Consider the following 17389-nt stretch of genomic DNA (forward strand, 5'->3'; position numbering starts at 1 on the left):
CTCACTGATGTTCTGTACAGCTGCAGTCAGATTTCCTTGCTTCCTTCTAAAACCCTCTTACAATAAAAGCCAACATAGTATAGGGCAACCTAGATTATCCAAAATTTGGATTATCTGAACAAGGTCTCATGGTCTCAATGCTTAGGTAAACTGTGTTACCCGAACATTCAGTTATCCAAACAAAATACTCCCTGCTCATGTCACTTGGATAATCGAGGATATCCTGTATTTGCTTTCCTAACAGCTTGTGGTAGTTTTAGTAACTGGTGCACAAGGATACTCAGATTCCTTTATATATTAATATTTCCAAATCTATCACCATTTAAATGATTCTCTTCTATGCTACTTTTCTATCAACATGTAAACAACTTCACATTTCCTCTACAGTACACCGTATCTGCCATGTAATTGTCTACTCAATCAACTTAGCTAAATCATCCTGGAATGTCTCGACATCTTTCTCATCAGATATAATCCTACATAATTGTGTCATCAGCAAACTTAGAGATATTACATTTAATTCCTTCACCCAAATCATTGATACATATGGTAAACAGCTGGGGGACAAGCACTGATACCTGTTATCTAACTTGTCTATTTGCTATCTGTTAATCACCTACCAATCCATGCCAGTATATTATTGCCAAATCCACATACTTTGATTTCACAATAACCTTTTAATGGAGCTTTTTCAAAAATTCAAATACACCACATCCACCAATTATCCTTTATCTATTCAAATAGTGACATCAACAAAAAAAAACTTCACTAGGCTTATCAAACAGAATGCCTTATTGATTATTCCATGCTGACTTAGTCTAATCCTGTTGGCATTTAAGTGATTTGGTAACACATCCTTTATAACCAACTCCAGCAATTTTTCTGCTAATGATGTTAGGCTAACTTGTCTGCAATTCTCAGTTATTTCCCTCCTTCCTTTTTTTTTTAAAAAGTAGTGAGGTTATACTTGCTATACACCGATCTGCCAGAACCCTTCGGGACCTACATAATTTTGGAATGCATCAACCAACCCATCCAACTGTTTCCACAGCCACCTCCTTTAGTACCTTGCAATTAGATAACCAAGTCTTATCAGCTTTCAGTACCATTACTTTTTCAACAGTTTTTCACTAGTCTTATTCAATTCCTTCTTCCCAACAGACCCTCGCTTCCCTAACATTTGTGAGAAGTTATTTGTGTCTTCTTTTGTGATGGTAGAACTAAAGTATTTGTTTGATTATTTTGTCATTTCATTGCTCATCAATATTAATTCTTTTGTTTCAGACGACAAGGAACCTGCATTTATTTGGACTAATATGTTTTAATTTACATATTTGTAGCAGCTCTTACTGTTATCTTTTATGTTCCCTGCAAGTGTACTTCCATATCTCTTGGATCTCCTTTGCTGAATTCTAAACTGCGCCCAGCCCAAGTTTGCTTTTTTTTAAATATATAGCAACTTGGATGTAGTATGATCCCAACTTATTTTCTTTGTTATGACTGCAAGTCTACTTTCACCCAAAAAAGAATGTGTAACTGTTACAATGCAGGCACGCACTCTAAATTTTACCAGTTGTTATGGACCAGCTCCAGCCACTCAAAACATTTTTAAACGGGTAGTCCAGGCCGTAACTTTGCTATTTGTATCAGGTAAGTATATAGTGGATATTCCCAGAGTGAATTAGCTGGTTAAACTGCTGAGTTTTAAACAAACAGAATTTATGCACAAAATCACAAAATGAAACACCACTAACCAAAACCTGAACCCAACAGGCTATCCCAATTTATTGATGCGGTTTCAAAATACTTGCAACAATCCCAATCAACAAACCCCTTAGCACAAAGACTAAAGATGACACAAAAAACTACAGGTTACGGAGTCAGAAAGGCACAGGAAAGGGGAGAGCATCCAGTTCCAACTGTGACCCTAACTCAACTAACCCCAAACTGAACTGACCTGCATATCTAGAGAGCTAGCTCCAACTCCTTTATTATACCAGGTTTTTTAAAAAAAAGGCTTGAAAGCTTTCAGCCTGAAGCATTATCTGTTAGGTAGAAACAAAAGGGCCCCAATGAACCTTTCAAACTTCAGTTATGTTGGAACCTTGGGTCATTTAGAACCTCTCTGGAAAAAGTCAAAGACAACATAACCTTGTAAAAGCTTAGTGACACAGTTGCCTATCTACCGTCATGTCTTTTAATGGAGTTATTCAGTCCATCACACCCAACTCATCCCTTATGTTTTTGCAGTTTCTTCCCACTCTATTCTACATCCTAGTTTCAGACTGTGCTACCTCAACTTTGATTCTAAGCCTTACTCCTGCTGTTAGGACATCTGTAGACAATTCACATATTTTCCACCATTTCTTGATTCTTAGGGCCATCCAAACTCATTGCACACTGTGAAATTCTGTGCCAATTGCCTTCCTCCTCCATGGATTTCAACTTACACAAATAATGCCAAGCCACATTCTTTTCTTTCTTTTCTGTTCTCCTGAAATATTGAATGCCCTTGGATGTTGACTCTTGGTTAACCTGCAGACATAACTCTGTAATCGTTTTCACATCACATACCTTTTTACACTGTTAGTCAGCAAATTAATAGTGAATGCCCTGTGCATGTAGTGTTTCCAGATTTTTTGACATTATCGCTCTATTCTTTGGACTGAAGCAGTGTTTGTTTCTTGCACTCACTTCTCTGCCTTTCACTTTCTACTCTACTTTTTTATTTCCATCTTCCTCTTGCTTATTCTTACTCTCTGACTTAGGTTCCTGTCTTGCCACTCTAGTTTTAGCCTGCATACAATCGTCTGATAAGCATCAGGCATACTTTTCAGTGAGTAATGCATCTTGAATCACCTTATTTGTGAAACCCAAATTCAACAACAAATGTAAGAATGTGGACTTCAGTTCAGAAAATACTCATTCTGCTTCCACAAATTGTTTGGGAAGGAGCTCAAACTGAAGTAATAACATTATGCTAAACTGTTGTCACTTACATGGATGATGCAAGATTGACAAGCTAAATATAACTAGTCTTGAACATGAAGCTGGGCTCAAACGTCACAATCTTCTGCAGTGCACTTTTCTGCAGCAATCACCGAATGATAGGAGTTTGTGTCATGCAATTATTTGCCTGACTGAGACCCTTCATTTGAATAGAGATCACTGAAGAACAAATCTGTTATATAAAAAGTAAAAAGAACTAAATGTCACCTGCCTGCAAACAATATCTATGCCTCATTGATCACAAAATGGCATTTGATTCAAATTACCAAATGATCACACACCAAATTCTAGTCGGCTCGATGGATTTGAGCCAAATTATCTAGTGATCATTATCTTGTTCTGTCAGTACAAGTGTTGGGTGAGACAAAGATGTTGCATTATTCATTCCAGGATTAATTCATAACTCCTTGTGTAAGTTGCCAAAAACAATGTTAAGTTGCAAGGATAGCTCTGAACATCTGGTGTTCGAAAAAAGTGCATATAATTTCTAAAACAGATGGCATAAATAAGTAGCGAGACATTGAAATATGTACTAAACAGCAAGAAAATATAGGCACAGATTATCAATACTAACAAAAAAAAAGCTGACCAGTGGGTAGCAATCCTCAAACTGAAATTGTTATTGCTAATTCTATTACATCAGCAACAAAAATCAAACTATTATAAGTCACAGCAATGAAGCATTCATTTACCAATATGCCAAATGCAATATGCAAAACCCATCCAGTAGCCTGATAATGCATATAAAAAATAAACTTTAAAAAGGTAGGAAACCAGCAATTTGGCTCCTCCCACCTGCTGCACCTTTCAATAAGGTCCTGGCTCAAAAGAAGGGTCACCATCAGTGTAAAACAGACTTCATCAGAGTGGGACAAAAGCTGACTTAGTGAACTGGGAATTTGGTTTAAAATGGAATTTGGGAGACAGGTTTGCTTTAAAGTGTAAAGAGCAGGGAATTGAGTGTAATTCATTTGTAAAGTAAGTAAACACTATAGTGATGGCAGAATGAGTGACCTGTTCCTGCTGGATACCAAGTTGATCCACAATGAATGCATCTGTAGTGTTCGCGGCTCAAGGAACTTCAGTTCGGAGTTGAGGAGCTGGAATCCAAATTGCACCACATCAGGGAAAGACAAAGTTATCCAGATACTTTACACCGATCAGACTAGGTTATTCAAATTTGATCCCTATTCAGAAACAGGAGGGAGTGACTAAGGTGAGGCAGTTATGGGGGACCCAGCTGCTTGCACTTGAAAGATTTTCAGTCCATGCAAGTATCCCAACATTTATAAAACATTTCAAGCTGTGTGGACAAGAGTAGTGATTGCAATGAGGATTAGTGAACTGACCACAGCACCATGGCACAAGGAACTACCCAAGTGGAAGGAGGAAACAGGAACGTATTAATGGTAAGGGACAGTACAATTCAGGGGATAGATACTATTCTCTACAGCCATGAGCAGGAATCCTTGCCCAGTGCTGGGGTTAAGGATGTCTCAAGACGAGAAGAAAACATGGAATCAGAGGGTGGAGATCCAGTTGTCATCATCCATGCTGATATCAATGATATTGATGGGACTAGAAAGAGTATTCTAGTGAAAGAATTTGAATAGTTACAAGCTAAATTGAAAGGCAGAATGTCATAAGATAATAATTTCTGGAACTACCAGAGCCTTGAGCAAACTGGATTAAGGTAAATGAAGTCAAGGTGCCAAGTGCATGGCACAAAATAGATGCTGGTGGAATGCATTTGAGTTCATAGGGAACTGGCATCAGTACTGGGGTAGAAAAGGTAGAAAGGAAGCATGCCCAATGGGACATGCTTCACTTGAACTGTGTTGGGACCAGTGTCCTGGCAAATAAAGAGGGCTTTAAACTAATTAGATAGGGGAAGGGTTTACAGTAGGGAAATGTGGCTTATAAAGCAAAAGGATTTGGCAGCATTATAGGGCAGCTATTTGGATAACAGGGGGTACCAGAGTGGGACAGGAAGGGTAAGAGTATACAAATATAGAAAAAAAACTACAGTAAATAGACTCAGAAGGGGAAACAAAATAGTAAAGATAGTAGGCAGGAGTAACCTATAGGCTCCCTAATGGTAGTGTTCTGTAGGATAGAGAATAAATCAGGAGATAAAATAGGCATGTACATAGAGGAGTACATTAATCATGGGTGACTTTGTTCTTCTTATAGATTGGGAAAGTCAGGTGATCAGAAGAAGCCAGATAAAGAATTCAGAGTATATTCAGGACAGCTTCTGAGAACAAAAAGTTGCAGATCCAACCAGAGATCAGTTTATTTTGGATCTGGGTGATATCCAATGGGATTCATTTAATAAATGATCTCAAAGTAAAAGATCCCCCAGAAAAGAGTGATTATAATACAGTACAATTTAGCATTCAGTTTGAGAACTGGAAACTTAGATCAGTAACAGCTGTGATAAACTTAGATGAGGGAAGTTACGAAAAAAAATAAGGTTCGAACTAGCTGGAGTGGAATGGAAACAGAGTTTAGCAGCAAAGACAGACGTGGAATAATAACAGATGTTTCAAGAGATAGCTTGTGGCTCATAACAAAGGTGCTTATCAGTGAGAAAGTAGGATTTTAGTAAGGGGATAAGCCAACCACAATTAACTAGGGATCTTAAGGCTACCATCAAGTTCAAAAGAAAGAAAACATAAAATGTGACAAAGATTAGTGGTAAACCAGATGGCTGGGAATGCTTTCAAAAGCAAAAGGAGAGCAAAATAAGAGGAAGAAAACAAACATTGAGGATAAAATGCAAGTAACATCAATTCGGACAGCAAGAGCTTCTTTAAGTATATAAAGAGGAATAGAGAGGCAAAGTAAACACTGGCCCCTTAGAGCAGGAGGCTGGCAAAATAATAATGGTGAACCAGGAAACAGCAGAGGAGTTGAATAAATATTCTGCATCAGCCATCATAGTAGAACGCACAAATCACATTCCAAAAATAGCAAAATCAAAGGGCAGATTAGGAGGCAAAATACTGACCACTAGAGAAAAAAGTATCAGGAAAACTAAGTGGGAATAAAGACTGACTTTTACCCTAGACCAGAGGGAATACTGATCAAACCAGAACCCGGAATTCAGTGACATGAAGAAGATCGGAAGATTTAGAGACATTGATTTCTTGCAAGACATTCTGCATAAACTAGCAGCAATGATTAATGCTGCACTTGTGGCTCAAAGAAAAGTGGCTGGTGAAAACTTTGAAATAAATGCAACTGAAAGCATTGTAATGAACTGCAAAGAATCTATAGCATAGAAAGAGGCCATTCAGCCCATTAGATCTACAGTGACATTTATGTTCCTCGAGTCCCATCCCAACCACCATAACTTTTCCCATCATTTTCTTTCTCCTTGAACCATGCACTCATCTAGCTTTCTGGAATTGCTCAGTCACAGTCAAGCTTTCATACAAATTAGTCATCATAAGAAAAATATAAGAGAATAACCAAGAGGAAGACAGAGACTGCTTATTCAACATCAAAGTTACTAACGTCAAATAGTATAGTATTGCAAGATGGATATGATTACAGTTGCAAAGCTCTGGGTCAGAGTCAGTTAGAGAATGGTGTTAATAATTCCAACTTCATTTGCACCATTATTATTTTTGCCTGATGCCATTACTCTTCAATTGCTCAATGTTTCCTCTTCCCTTCAACGAAATACAGCATATATTTACCAATCCTGTCCTATTCAAAGGGAATGCAATCAGACACTGTCTGTAATATAACAGAGGTGACATTCAGACTTATGGGATCAGGCAGTCAGTAGGGATGCAAAATTCAAGGACAACTTAAGTTTACAGGATAATAACAAAAGCAGACCTGAAGACGACTGAAAACTGAGCAAGTGTAAACTGTGAGGGAAAATGAAAGAGGTAGCTAAATATATATATATATACCATACAAAGCTATATTAGCATTATAGACTCTGAACAAATACTTATAACCTACATCATAGATACTTACCAATTTCATCAATAAAGACAATAGCAGGTTGCAGTTTGACAGCCAATGAGAAAACAGCTGCAGCCAGTTTCTGGGATTCCCCATACCATTTATCTGTCAAAGTGGAAGGCTGTAGATTAATGAACCGACAACCTGCTTCTTTGGCAGTAGCCTTGGCAATAAGTGTTTTTCCACAGCCTGGAGGTCCAAATAGGAGCACACCTGTATGTGAAACACAATCAATGCCATTTTTGAAAATTGCTTAAACAACATCATACCATGAAGAATCCAAGAAAAATCTATTTCTATTTTGTACCAACACAGTCAATATTTTAAGCTCAGTTTCGACGTGTGCATATATAATAAAAAGAACATACAGCTGGTCACTGGAATCATGCAGTTTTCAGAAGAATAACTTTGGACCAAACCATGAACAATATGTCAAGATATTCTTGACTGTCTAACCATATTGCTGCAGTATTTCTAGACTTACGTTTTCCAAAAGGCAATTGGTCAGGTGTTGGATCAAAGTTTATTGGGTGAAAATAAAAAATAAATAAATTATGGTGTAGTAGGCAGCATATAGGCATGGATGTAAGATTGGCTAGCTAACAGGAAACAGTAGATAAATGGGTTAGCTTCTGGCTGGCAAGATACAATAAGCAGTTTGTGACAGGAAGCAGTGCTGGGGCATCCACGTTTTACAATTTGTTTGGATTACCTGGATGGAGGGACCAAAGGTATGCTGATAAATTTGCTAATGACACAAAGATAGGTAGGATATTAAGTTGGGAAGAGGTCGCAAAGAAGTTACAAAAGGATAGAGACAGGGTTAATTGGGTAGGCAGACGCCACAAACAGCTTATGGTGTGAGAGACTGTCCATTATGGTAGGAAGAATAAAAAGCAGCATATCATTTAAATGATGACAGACTGCAGAGGGTTTTGGGTGTCATGAATCACAAAAGATTAGTAAGCAGGAATAAGTAATTAAGAAACTAACAGAATGTTACTAGTTATCATGTAGGTAATTTAGTACAAAAATAGGGAGGATACGCTTTAGTTACACAGGACATTGGTGAAACCACATCTGGAATACTATATGTATTATTTAAGGAAGGATGTAGTGCATTTAAAGCAGATCAGAGAAAATTTACTATACTATATTTGGAAATGGGCAGATTTTTGGTGAGGAAAGGTTTATTAGGCATCCATTCACTGGAATTTAGAAGAGCAAGAGATGACTCAATTAAAGCATACAAAATTCTAAGTTGTCTTAACAGTGAGAATTTGGAAAGGATGTTTCCCCTTGAGAGTTTAGACCTCAGAATCACTACTTAAAAATAAGAGGCCACTTATTTGAAACAAGGGTGAGATGATTTTTTTGTTCGTTTTGTTGAACAGGATCCTCTAAAGGCAGTAAGCACAGTCGTTGAATATTTTTAAGACAAAGGTAGATTAATTCTTGATAAGCAAGGGGGTGAAAGGTTAGTGGGTAGATGAAATGTGAATTAAAGTAACAGTCATATTAGCTACAATTTTACTGTACAGTGGAGCAGGCTTGAGGAGCAAAGTGGCCCTTCTGCACCTCATTCATCTGTTCAATTGCCGTTGGCAGAAGAGACATCCAAATTTTGATCACTCTTTACAAGAGTCAAAAGGTCTGGCTTGAATTTTAAGACAATGGACCTTAGTATTAGATTAGTCAACCAGTAGAAATAGTTTCTTGCAATCTGCTGTCTCTAGTTTCCCTTAATACCATGAAAACTTTGATCAAATCACCTCTTAAGTTTCTAAATTCCAGGGAACGTGACCACCGTTTTTGTCTTACCATTGCTTGATTCTAGAATGCTAGAAATCATTCGAGTGAATCTATACTAAAAATCCATCCAAGGTTAATACTTCTTTGTGAGGGAATATCCATTGATGTCACCATTATGGATTTCCAATAAGCGTTTGATAAAAGTTTCTAAAAAAGACTGTTAGTTGAAACTAATTGAATTAAAGACTGCCCAAAAGACTCAGTGAGAACTCAGACTCTGCCTCTGCCTGGATGAGAGCAGCTCCAACAACATTCAGGAAGCTCAACACCACCCAACACATCAGCCTGCTTGATTAGCACTAACTTAATAACTTCAACATTCACTTTCTTGGCAACTGATGCACACTGGTGGGTGGCACAGTGGCTAGCACTATTGCCTCACAGTGCCACGGACATGGGTTCAACTTTAGCCTCTGGCAACCGTGTGGAGTTTGCACATTCTCACCCGTGGGTTTCCTTCGAGTGCTCCAGTTTCCTCCCATAATCCAAAAAGACATGCAGCTTAGGTGAATTGCCCATGCTAAATTGCCCACAGTGTAGGTTATTAGTCAGAGGTAAATATACGATAGGGGGATGGATTACTCTTCAGAGGGTCAGTGTGAACTTGTTGGGCTGAAGGGCCAGTTTCCACACTGTGGGGATTCTAATTCTAACTTAGAACAACGTACACCATCTACAAGGTGCACTGCAACTACTCATTAAGGCTCTTTCAACATATTTTTCAAATCTGAGACCGCTACCACTTTGACCGACAAGGGCACCAGGTACACGGGCACCACCATCAAGTTCCCTCCAAGCATGAAGCATGATGACTTGGAATTATCTGACTATTCCTACACTGTTACATGGTCAAAATCCTGGAACTTCCTTCCTAATTGCATTGAGTGCACTCAAACTACACATACTGCAGCTTCTCAGAAAACAGCTCACCACCATCTTTGGGCAGCACGGTGGTACAGTGGTTAGCACTGCTGCCTCACAGCACCAGAGACCCGGGTTCCATTCCCGCCTCAGGTGATTGACTATGTGAAGTTTGCACATTCGCCCCTTGTCTGTGTGGGTTTCCTCCGGGTGCTCCGGTTTCCTCCCACAACCCAAAAATGTACAGGTTAGGTGAATTGGCCATGCTAAATTGCCCGTAGTGTTAGGTGCAGGGGTAAATGTAGGGGAATGGGTCTGGGTGGGTGTGCTTCGGCGGGTCGGTGTGGACTTGTTAGGCCGAAGGGCCTGTTTCCACACTGTATGCAATCTAATCTAATCTAACAATTAGGAATGTGCAATAAATGCTGGCAATGTTCAACATCCACATCCCATGAATGAATTTAATCTGATAGCACAATGCTAGGTATGCCTTGTCTGCCCACAATAATTCCTATGTTCCATCGAGTCCAAATCAAGTTCTGTTTTCTTCTCCAAGCAAACCTATCAAAAAGCATTATTAGTAATAATTAGCTAGCTCAGCACCTGAGGGACCATCTTCCCATGCCAATTTAACAATGAAAGTGTGACTGGCAGGTATGCCATCATCCTGGATATTAGAACTGCAAGGCACTGAATGGCCAGGGTCACAGATGGCCCGTGTAGGAGATGGCATGATGATCAGCCATTTGTTCACAATACAACTTGAAATTCCGCAGCTGCACAGCATTTCAAGTACAAATACAAAGGTGGCCTCTATGCTCACCCCAGTTTATTGTCATGCTGGTAGTCCCATATACCTTTTGGAGGCTGCAGCAGTCTTGAACCTTCAAATAGGTGCCTTTTCTGAATGGGTAGTAACACAGTGTCCTTGAGCTCTGAAATGACTTCATCCAAGCCAGCAACATCATCCCAAGTAACCTACTCAAAGCAGATGAAGACATAATTGAATGACAGATTAAAGCAATTTCAGCAAATTCAATCACATGACGAATGAAATAATGTTCAAATCAGTTTAAAAAGGCATAATCTAATTTCAGAGTGAATGGGTCAAAACTGTGGAACTCCCATTCTAATAGCACTGAGAACATACCAACACATGGCCTGAAATGGTTCAAGCAAGCTGCTAATCGGCACATTCTCAAGGGTAATTAGGGTTGGACGATAAATTCTAGCCTCTACAGTGACACCCACATCCCTTAAAAATAAAACCTGCAGTTTCTCACATGTGACTTCTCAAAGTGGAAACATACAGCAGTTGTTCCTCTAACAGAATTACCCCGTGATTCTATGTTTTGAGGGCTTTGCAGCATTATCAACTCAGGGATATTATTATCTAAAGGGAGATGAGATTTTTTTTTAAGTGCACGATTAAGATGACAGAGATCAACTTAATGGTTGGCACTAAGTTACTGTGCGGCTCCTAAATGTAAATGGTATAAAGTGATTTTTGTGCACGAGTAATGTCATTTCTGCAGTCCAACTGTATTGGAAAGTCACAATCTTTATGACATTGTAAATCATATTTGTGCTGCACTATTTATTTTATATTCTAAAAATAAAACATTTGCCTGGCACTAAACCCACATGGTGTGTATTTTTTTGATGAACTGTTTATAGAAGGAAGCTCAACAAGCATATGATTGGAGGCATAGGAAAACACAAATCAGGTGCAGAAATAGGCCATTCAGCACCTCAAGCCTGTTCTGTTCTGTTCAGTAAAATCGTGGTTAATCTGCTTTGAGTTTCAAATTCCACATTCCCATCTATCCTGATAATTGATGATTCTTCACCTAACAAGAACCTACTTATCTCTACCTTAAAAATAATTAACGATCCCGCCTCTATCAGCCTCAAATACAGTGCAGAGAATTCCAAAGTCGCACAACCCTCAAAAGAAAATCATCATGTGAAAAAGGCAATTCCTCTCATTCTGGACTCATTCACAGGAGGGACTGCCCTCTTTCTTGACCATCTCGTAAGATCTTACATGTTTCAATCAATCACCCTTACTGTTCTAATGGAAACAAACTCAATCTGTGCAACCTTTTTTCACAAAGATAACCTATTCATTCCAGGTATCAGTCTCGTAAAGCCGCTCTGAAGCATCCCCAATTCATACACAATTTTCTACCAAAACTGCATGCAGTATGAGAAGTGGTGTCAGCATTGCTCTGTCCAACAGATGCATAACCCCCTTCCTTCTACATTCAATTTTTCATAATAATGGATAACATTCCATTAGCCTTTTTAATGACTTCCTGTACTGAATTCTTGCATTAGGGCACCTTGATCACACTGCACTTCAGAATTCTGTCATCATTCTGTTTAAATCATAGTCTGTCTTTTTATGCTTCCTGCTAGTGAAGAACTTCATATTTTATTCCATTTGCCAGATTTTTGCCCACTCAATCTGCATCAAAATGCATTCTCAAGTTTTCCTCAACATATCTGCATACCTATCTTTCTGTCCTCCACAAATGTACTTATTTATCATTTCTTCAGTCCATTTAAATTGCAAAAAAAAACTTAAGCTCCAACACAGATCCCAGCGGACTCCACTGAGAACATCCTGTCAATCATACCTACTTATGCACATGGATTTCTGCCAGCCAATCTTCCATTCACGATAGTATGTTAGTCCTACAGGAGCTTCTACGTTGCACAATAAATTATATGGCACCTTGTCAAATGGGTTCTGGAAATCTGTACATCTTCAAGGTTCCCTTCATCCACAGCATGTTACTCCTTCATAGAACTACAATAAATTGGTTAAATTTGCAAGGTGACCTCCACACAAGATTCAACTTAAATTATGGCTAATGGTACCTTGTGCTGCTTTGGTTCTCAGTGGAATGTTAAATTCATGACACACAAGTAAGGAAAAAGTAAGACTGATGTACTGCAACATGAACTGAGCCTCTGAATTGAAAAATAAATATGCAGCTAGATCTATTAAATTGAGCTTTAGAAAATTCTCAGCTATGTTTGACGAACCTGAACAACTAAAATAATCTGGAGTGCCAAATAGATGGTAAATAAAATTGGTGTTAACTGCTGGATGAATGATCAAAAGTACGTCTCAGATTTTGATTTCAAAATTTCTTTAATGATAGACAAGTTTCATTCCCAGGGTCCTTTGCTAGGTATTTACAAGCAGAAACTGTGATGAGACAAAGTAATCAAATTTACTACTGAGACCAATTTTTATTTCTGTACATAAACAAGAATGCAGTTTTAAAGGACAAATTGAAAAGCAGAATACAGCACATATAAAATTTAAAATAAACTTGACTGAAAATAATCAGCAAGTCAGGAGGACGGTTAAACAAGCAACATTTCAGTCCCATGATTTTTCATCAGAACATTAGTTTTAAAGACCATGCATCAATGAGAATTACTTTTATGATTTTGAAAAATGAAAATAATTTAGCTATTATCTAACTTTTCATTTAAAAGCCATATGCACATATTCTAAACTTTGAAGTACAACACTGTTTAAGTACAAATATTACTTTCCAATTTATCCTTCCATTTTTGTCTTTTCGGCTTCTTAAGGTAGAAATGGAAGCAGGTAGCCGGTGTGGAACATTTATAAGCAAATAGGTTGGGATTTGATTTTGTGACTTTTCTCCCAATTATGATTTGATCAAGCCTTGGTTCAAAAGTTGGCTAAATTAAAAGTAACAGACTTTTCTAACCTATAACATATTTGACACTTGCACTGAAGTTATTCATATCTTTTAAATAATATTTCCAAACTCTGGTTTTATTTCATTGAAAAATAAGACAACAGCTTGAAATACACATTGCAATCTGGGTTTGCTTTAAAAGTTGTTTTTGGTGGGGGGGGGGGGGTGTTAATTTGAAGTTTCACTTTTCATTATAGGTCAGTTTGTGTGGAATACTCTGTCAAGTTTAATACACACATACTTTGCTTAAGATCACTACTTGCTTCAAAGAAAGAAAATGTATTAAAATGTATGATCTGTAGGATTAAATTACCCGATATTTAAAAGGAGTTGGTTGAAATTAAAAGTGGTGCTTTTTGTTAGCCATGGTTAAGAAAGAATCTGCTACAGCAACCTATAAAGCTCCCCATTGCCCTGTAAATTTCCCTTCAGCTGCTCATCCAATTCTACTTCATGTCCATGATTGAGACTGCCTTCACACATTCTGAAACAGCACATTCCAGATCCTAATCTTCACCTGATTACCTTTAGCTTTTTGACTAATCACTTAAGATCTGGAGATTCTGGTTCTCAACTCTTCTACCAAAAGGGAACATTTACTTTATTTAAATCCATCATCTTATGGAGAACCTCAATCAAATCTCCTCTCAACCTTTTCTCCAAGAAGAGATTTCTGTGATTTATCTAATTCAGTGAAGTCTCTCACCCTAGAACCATTCTCCTGAATCTCTTCAAAACACTTTTTAAAAGCTGTTGCATTCCAATGTAGTGTTCATTTGACACAATACTCCAGCTATGACCAAATTGTTACGCAAGATAAATTTAAAGCTCAGATGTTGAAGCTACGACAGGCGATGTTTTGTTACCAGCGCAGACATGAAAACCTAATGATCTAACTCATTCACCTAAGAACAATTCTTGAAAGAGAAAGCTCCTAATCCTAGCTATGCTGTTAACAGGTTAAAACTACTCTATCCATGTGGACAGAGGAAATTTAAAAGTGTATTGGCTGCCTCAGGCTTCTTTTCTTCAACTTTTGATGGTCAGCTCCACAGTACTACAAACAGCAGTCAGGTAACCTCCTGGTTGAATAAAATATAACGAACAATTTAGAAGGACACAAGAAATATTAGTGAAGAATGTCTTTGCTTTCAAATTGGAATTGTATTTAAAATTCAGGGGAAAAGCTCAGTTACACTCTATTGATTAGAAGACAGAATTTGGGCCACAACTGCCGTAACAGCAGCCTTCCAAAGATGGTCAACTCATTTTAGGTGGAGCAAGACAAGGAACAAGTCACCCTTTGACGGTAACAATAAGTAAATTTAAATTGCCAGCTAAAAGGAAAATGGACTTTTGTATTAGGCAAGCTGCCTCGAATAAGATTTCCAATACATGCCAATTACAATGGTGCATAGCAAATATAAGGATTAGTAATTCTACCCTATCCACATTTTACTTTTCAAGACAGCAAGAACACCACATACAATTAAAACATGTCTTACTTGCATACTCAGGGGATCCACTAGATGGGCTGCAATGTTCATCTCATATTCGGAAAGCTTGACATTTTTTACGCCAATCTGCTTCATTAGTCTTTCTGCCTGCAAATTAATTAATAATTAATCTAAAATACAAACAGAACATAAGGATAGTCCCACAGCTTCACTTCGATCCTAATTCACTCTCTTGCATTCCAAACACATTCAATATCACAAACTGTTATTTTTAATATTACTTTCAACAGAAACATTATTACTTTTACTTCTAAATGCATATCACAGTTAAGTCTTTGTCATCCAACAAATTAGGGAAATGGGTGGAGAGTTAATCAAAAAAGTCTGTTAATGGGAAGTTACATTACTCCATGCACGAGACAAGGTGCTGCTTTGTTTTTCACAGTTTGAAGGGAGAGGGGAAACAGCTGGGCAGTCAAGGACCCCAGTACAGCACAGCATCATAGTGAAATGTGAACAACTAAAAACAAGCTGACAGCACAAACTTCAACACTTTTCTTTTAAAGAAATCAAGCTGTCAGTTTTATTGGCAGTTACTTAGAGTGATATATCTTTGTTCAGGTAAGATAACTAAAAATGGCATAATTTCAACATAAGCCAAAAACAACTTCTGCAGATTTACAACCTGCCATCATTATTAGTTTTTTATTGAAAGAATGCATTATCTGAACAGTAAAAATAACCAGTTTTTAAAAAAGAAAATTCCAGCTGTCAAAATTTACAGTAACTAGAGAATTCTGCTTGAGTGTGTGCCAGATAATACAGTTTACTTTTTCATTAAATAAAAATTTTCAAATTATAACAAATAAATTTAACAACTATTAATTTCAAAGGAAATAACTGCACAGCAAGTTTCATGGATTATACACATTATTTATTAGTCAGTTAATACAGCTTTAATTTTTAAGCTATATTTCATTTAAGCTGTCTCAAAGTGCTCAGAACACAAAGTACAAAGTAACAACTTCTGCAACATCTCTTAAAAGGTAAGAACCCTAAATATGCTTTTTTAAAATACAAACCTTTTAATAATATTATCTTTTTCAAAGAAAAGGGCGCATTAGGATTTAATGTTTATCTAAACATTCACATTCTCCTTCTTACACAGTAAACAATCACCCTAGAGAATAGATTTAGCATTACTGTTGATTACTAATATTCTCATTTTGATACTAAATTTGGATTGAGTACAGAGGGGATTTTAGGAAATATATATATCATGAGCAAATGAAAAAGAAAGTATGAGGGTAAAGAGAACAAGAGGAGCAAGAGGGTATGTGTCCTTCATTAATATTAAATCAAGCAATAACAAATAAATTGCACTAAATGACATTTCACATAATAAGTTGTTTTTCCAAAACAATCAAACTATTCCCATTTAAATGAGAAAGACAGACAATCTGAATTTTTGGTATGCCACTCTACTTAACAAAACTACTTACCAGAACAGGACAGAATAACTAGTGGATTGGGGAAAGGATGCTGAGCTTCTCAGATCAGGTAGTACAGAGCTTTAAGCACAATTACATTTCTAAATTTCAATCAAATCATCCATTCAAATTTGTCATGCTGCACTCGAGTAAGCAAATCTTAATGCCCCTAATATACAAGCATGGATAAAATGTTTTAAAGAATTACAACACAATCTATATCTTACGAAATCTCTGATCTTTCACATGAGACATTACCAAAGAAAACAATATCATGTTACACTTTTAATAAATTGAATTCAAGATTTTCAATAATCACATTGACAATCCTCAGCTGTAGTCTGCACACTTTTCCCTCTGTACAGATATGAAGCTATCTAAGCCGAATGGTAACACAAAGGAAACAGTTAAGACCGATTGCCAATATTAAAAGGTGCAAACCTAAGAGAAACTTGAAACATAACTTAGGGTGAACCTTAAGCAAGCATAACTCGGCACAGAAAATAACATACCTTCAAACATACCAATGAGCAGGATAAGACATAAAAGACAAAATATTGTGGATGCTGAAAATCTGAAACAAACTAGAAAATGTTGAGATAACTCAAGAGGTCTGGGAGCATCTGTGGAGAAAGAAAGTTAATCATTAAGTCTGGTATGACTTTTCTTCAGAATGATTCTGAATAGTTCCGAAGAGGAGTCACTTTAAGACTTTGTTATTCACCGTAGGATGTGGGCATCGCTGACTGGCCAGCATTTATTGCCCATCCCTGGTGTCCCTTGAGAAGGTGGTCCTGAGCTGCCCTCTTGTACCGCTGTAGTCCACATGATTTGAGATGATAACACTGTCTCTCTCCAAAGATGATACCAGGCCTGCTGAGCTGGATAACATAGTTCATGATTGTGAAGAACAAGTCTGTAAAAGAAGCTAGTTATTTGAAAAAAGTCAACACATAGAACAATTTACTCAGGAGGATTGCTGGAGTCAGTACTCCAAGAATATTTGAATATTTTAACAAGAAGATAG

General features: G+C 37.4%; 1 protein-coding gene across 2 annotated transcripts in view; it reads right to left on the reverse strand.

Moving 5' to 3' along the window:
* The window catches only part of atad1b (ATPase family AAA domain containing 1b), a 44616-nt gene that overhangs the window by 18792 nt on the left and 8435 nt on the right, over positions 1 to 17389 (reverse strand). For both annotated transcript variants that reach the window (XM_060841876.1, XM_060841875.1), the window contains exons 3-5: positions 14921 to 15019; positions 10524 to 10644; positions 7006 to 7206 (exon numbers count right to left, since the gene is read on the reverse strand). In XM_060841876.1, the coding sequence (XP_060697859.1) occupies positions 7006 to 7206; positions 10524 to 10644; positions 14921 to 15019 (421 nt within the window). The remainder of the gene's footprint in view (positions 1 to 7005; positions 7207 to 10523; positions 10645 to 14920; positions 15020 to 17389) is intronic.

The sequence above is a fragment of the Hemiscyllium ocellatum genome, chromosome 22, assembly GCF_020745735.1.
Source record: "Hemiscyllium ocellatum isolate sHemOce1 chromosome 22, sHemOce1.pat.X.cur, whole genome shotgun sequence".
Classification (NCBI taxonomy): Eukaryota; Metazoa; Chordata; class Chondrichthyes; order Orectolobiformes; family Hemiscylliidae; genus Hemiscyllium; species Hemiscyllium ocellatum.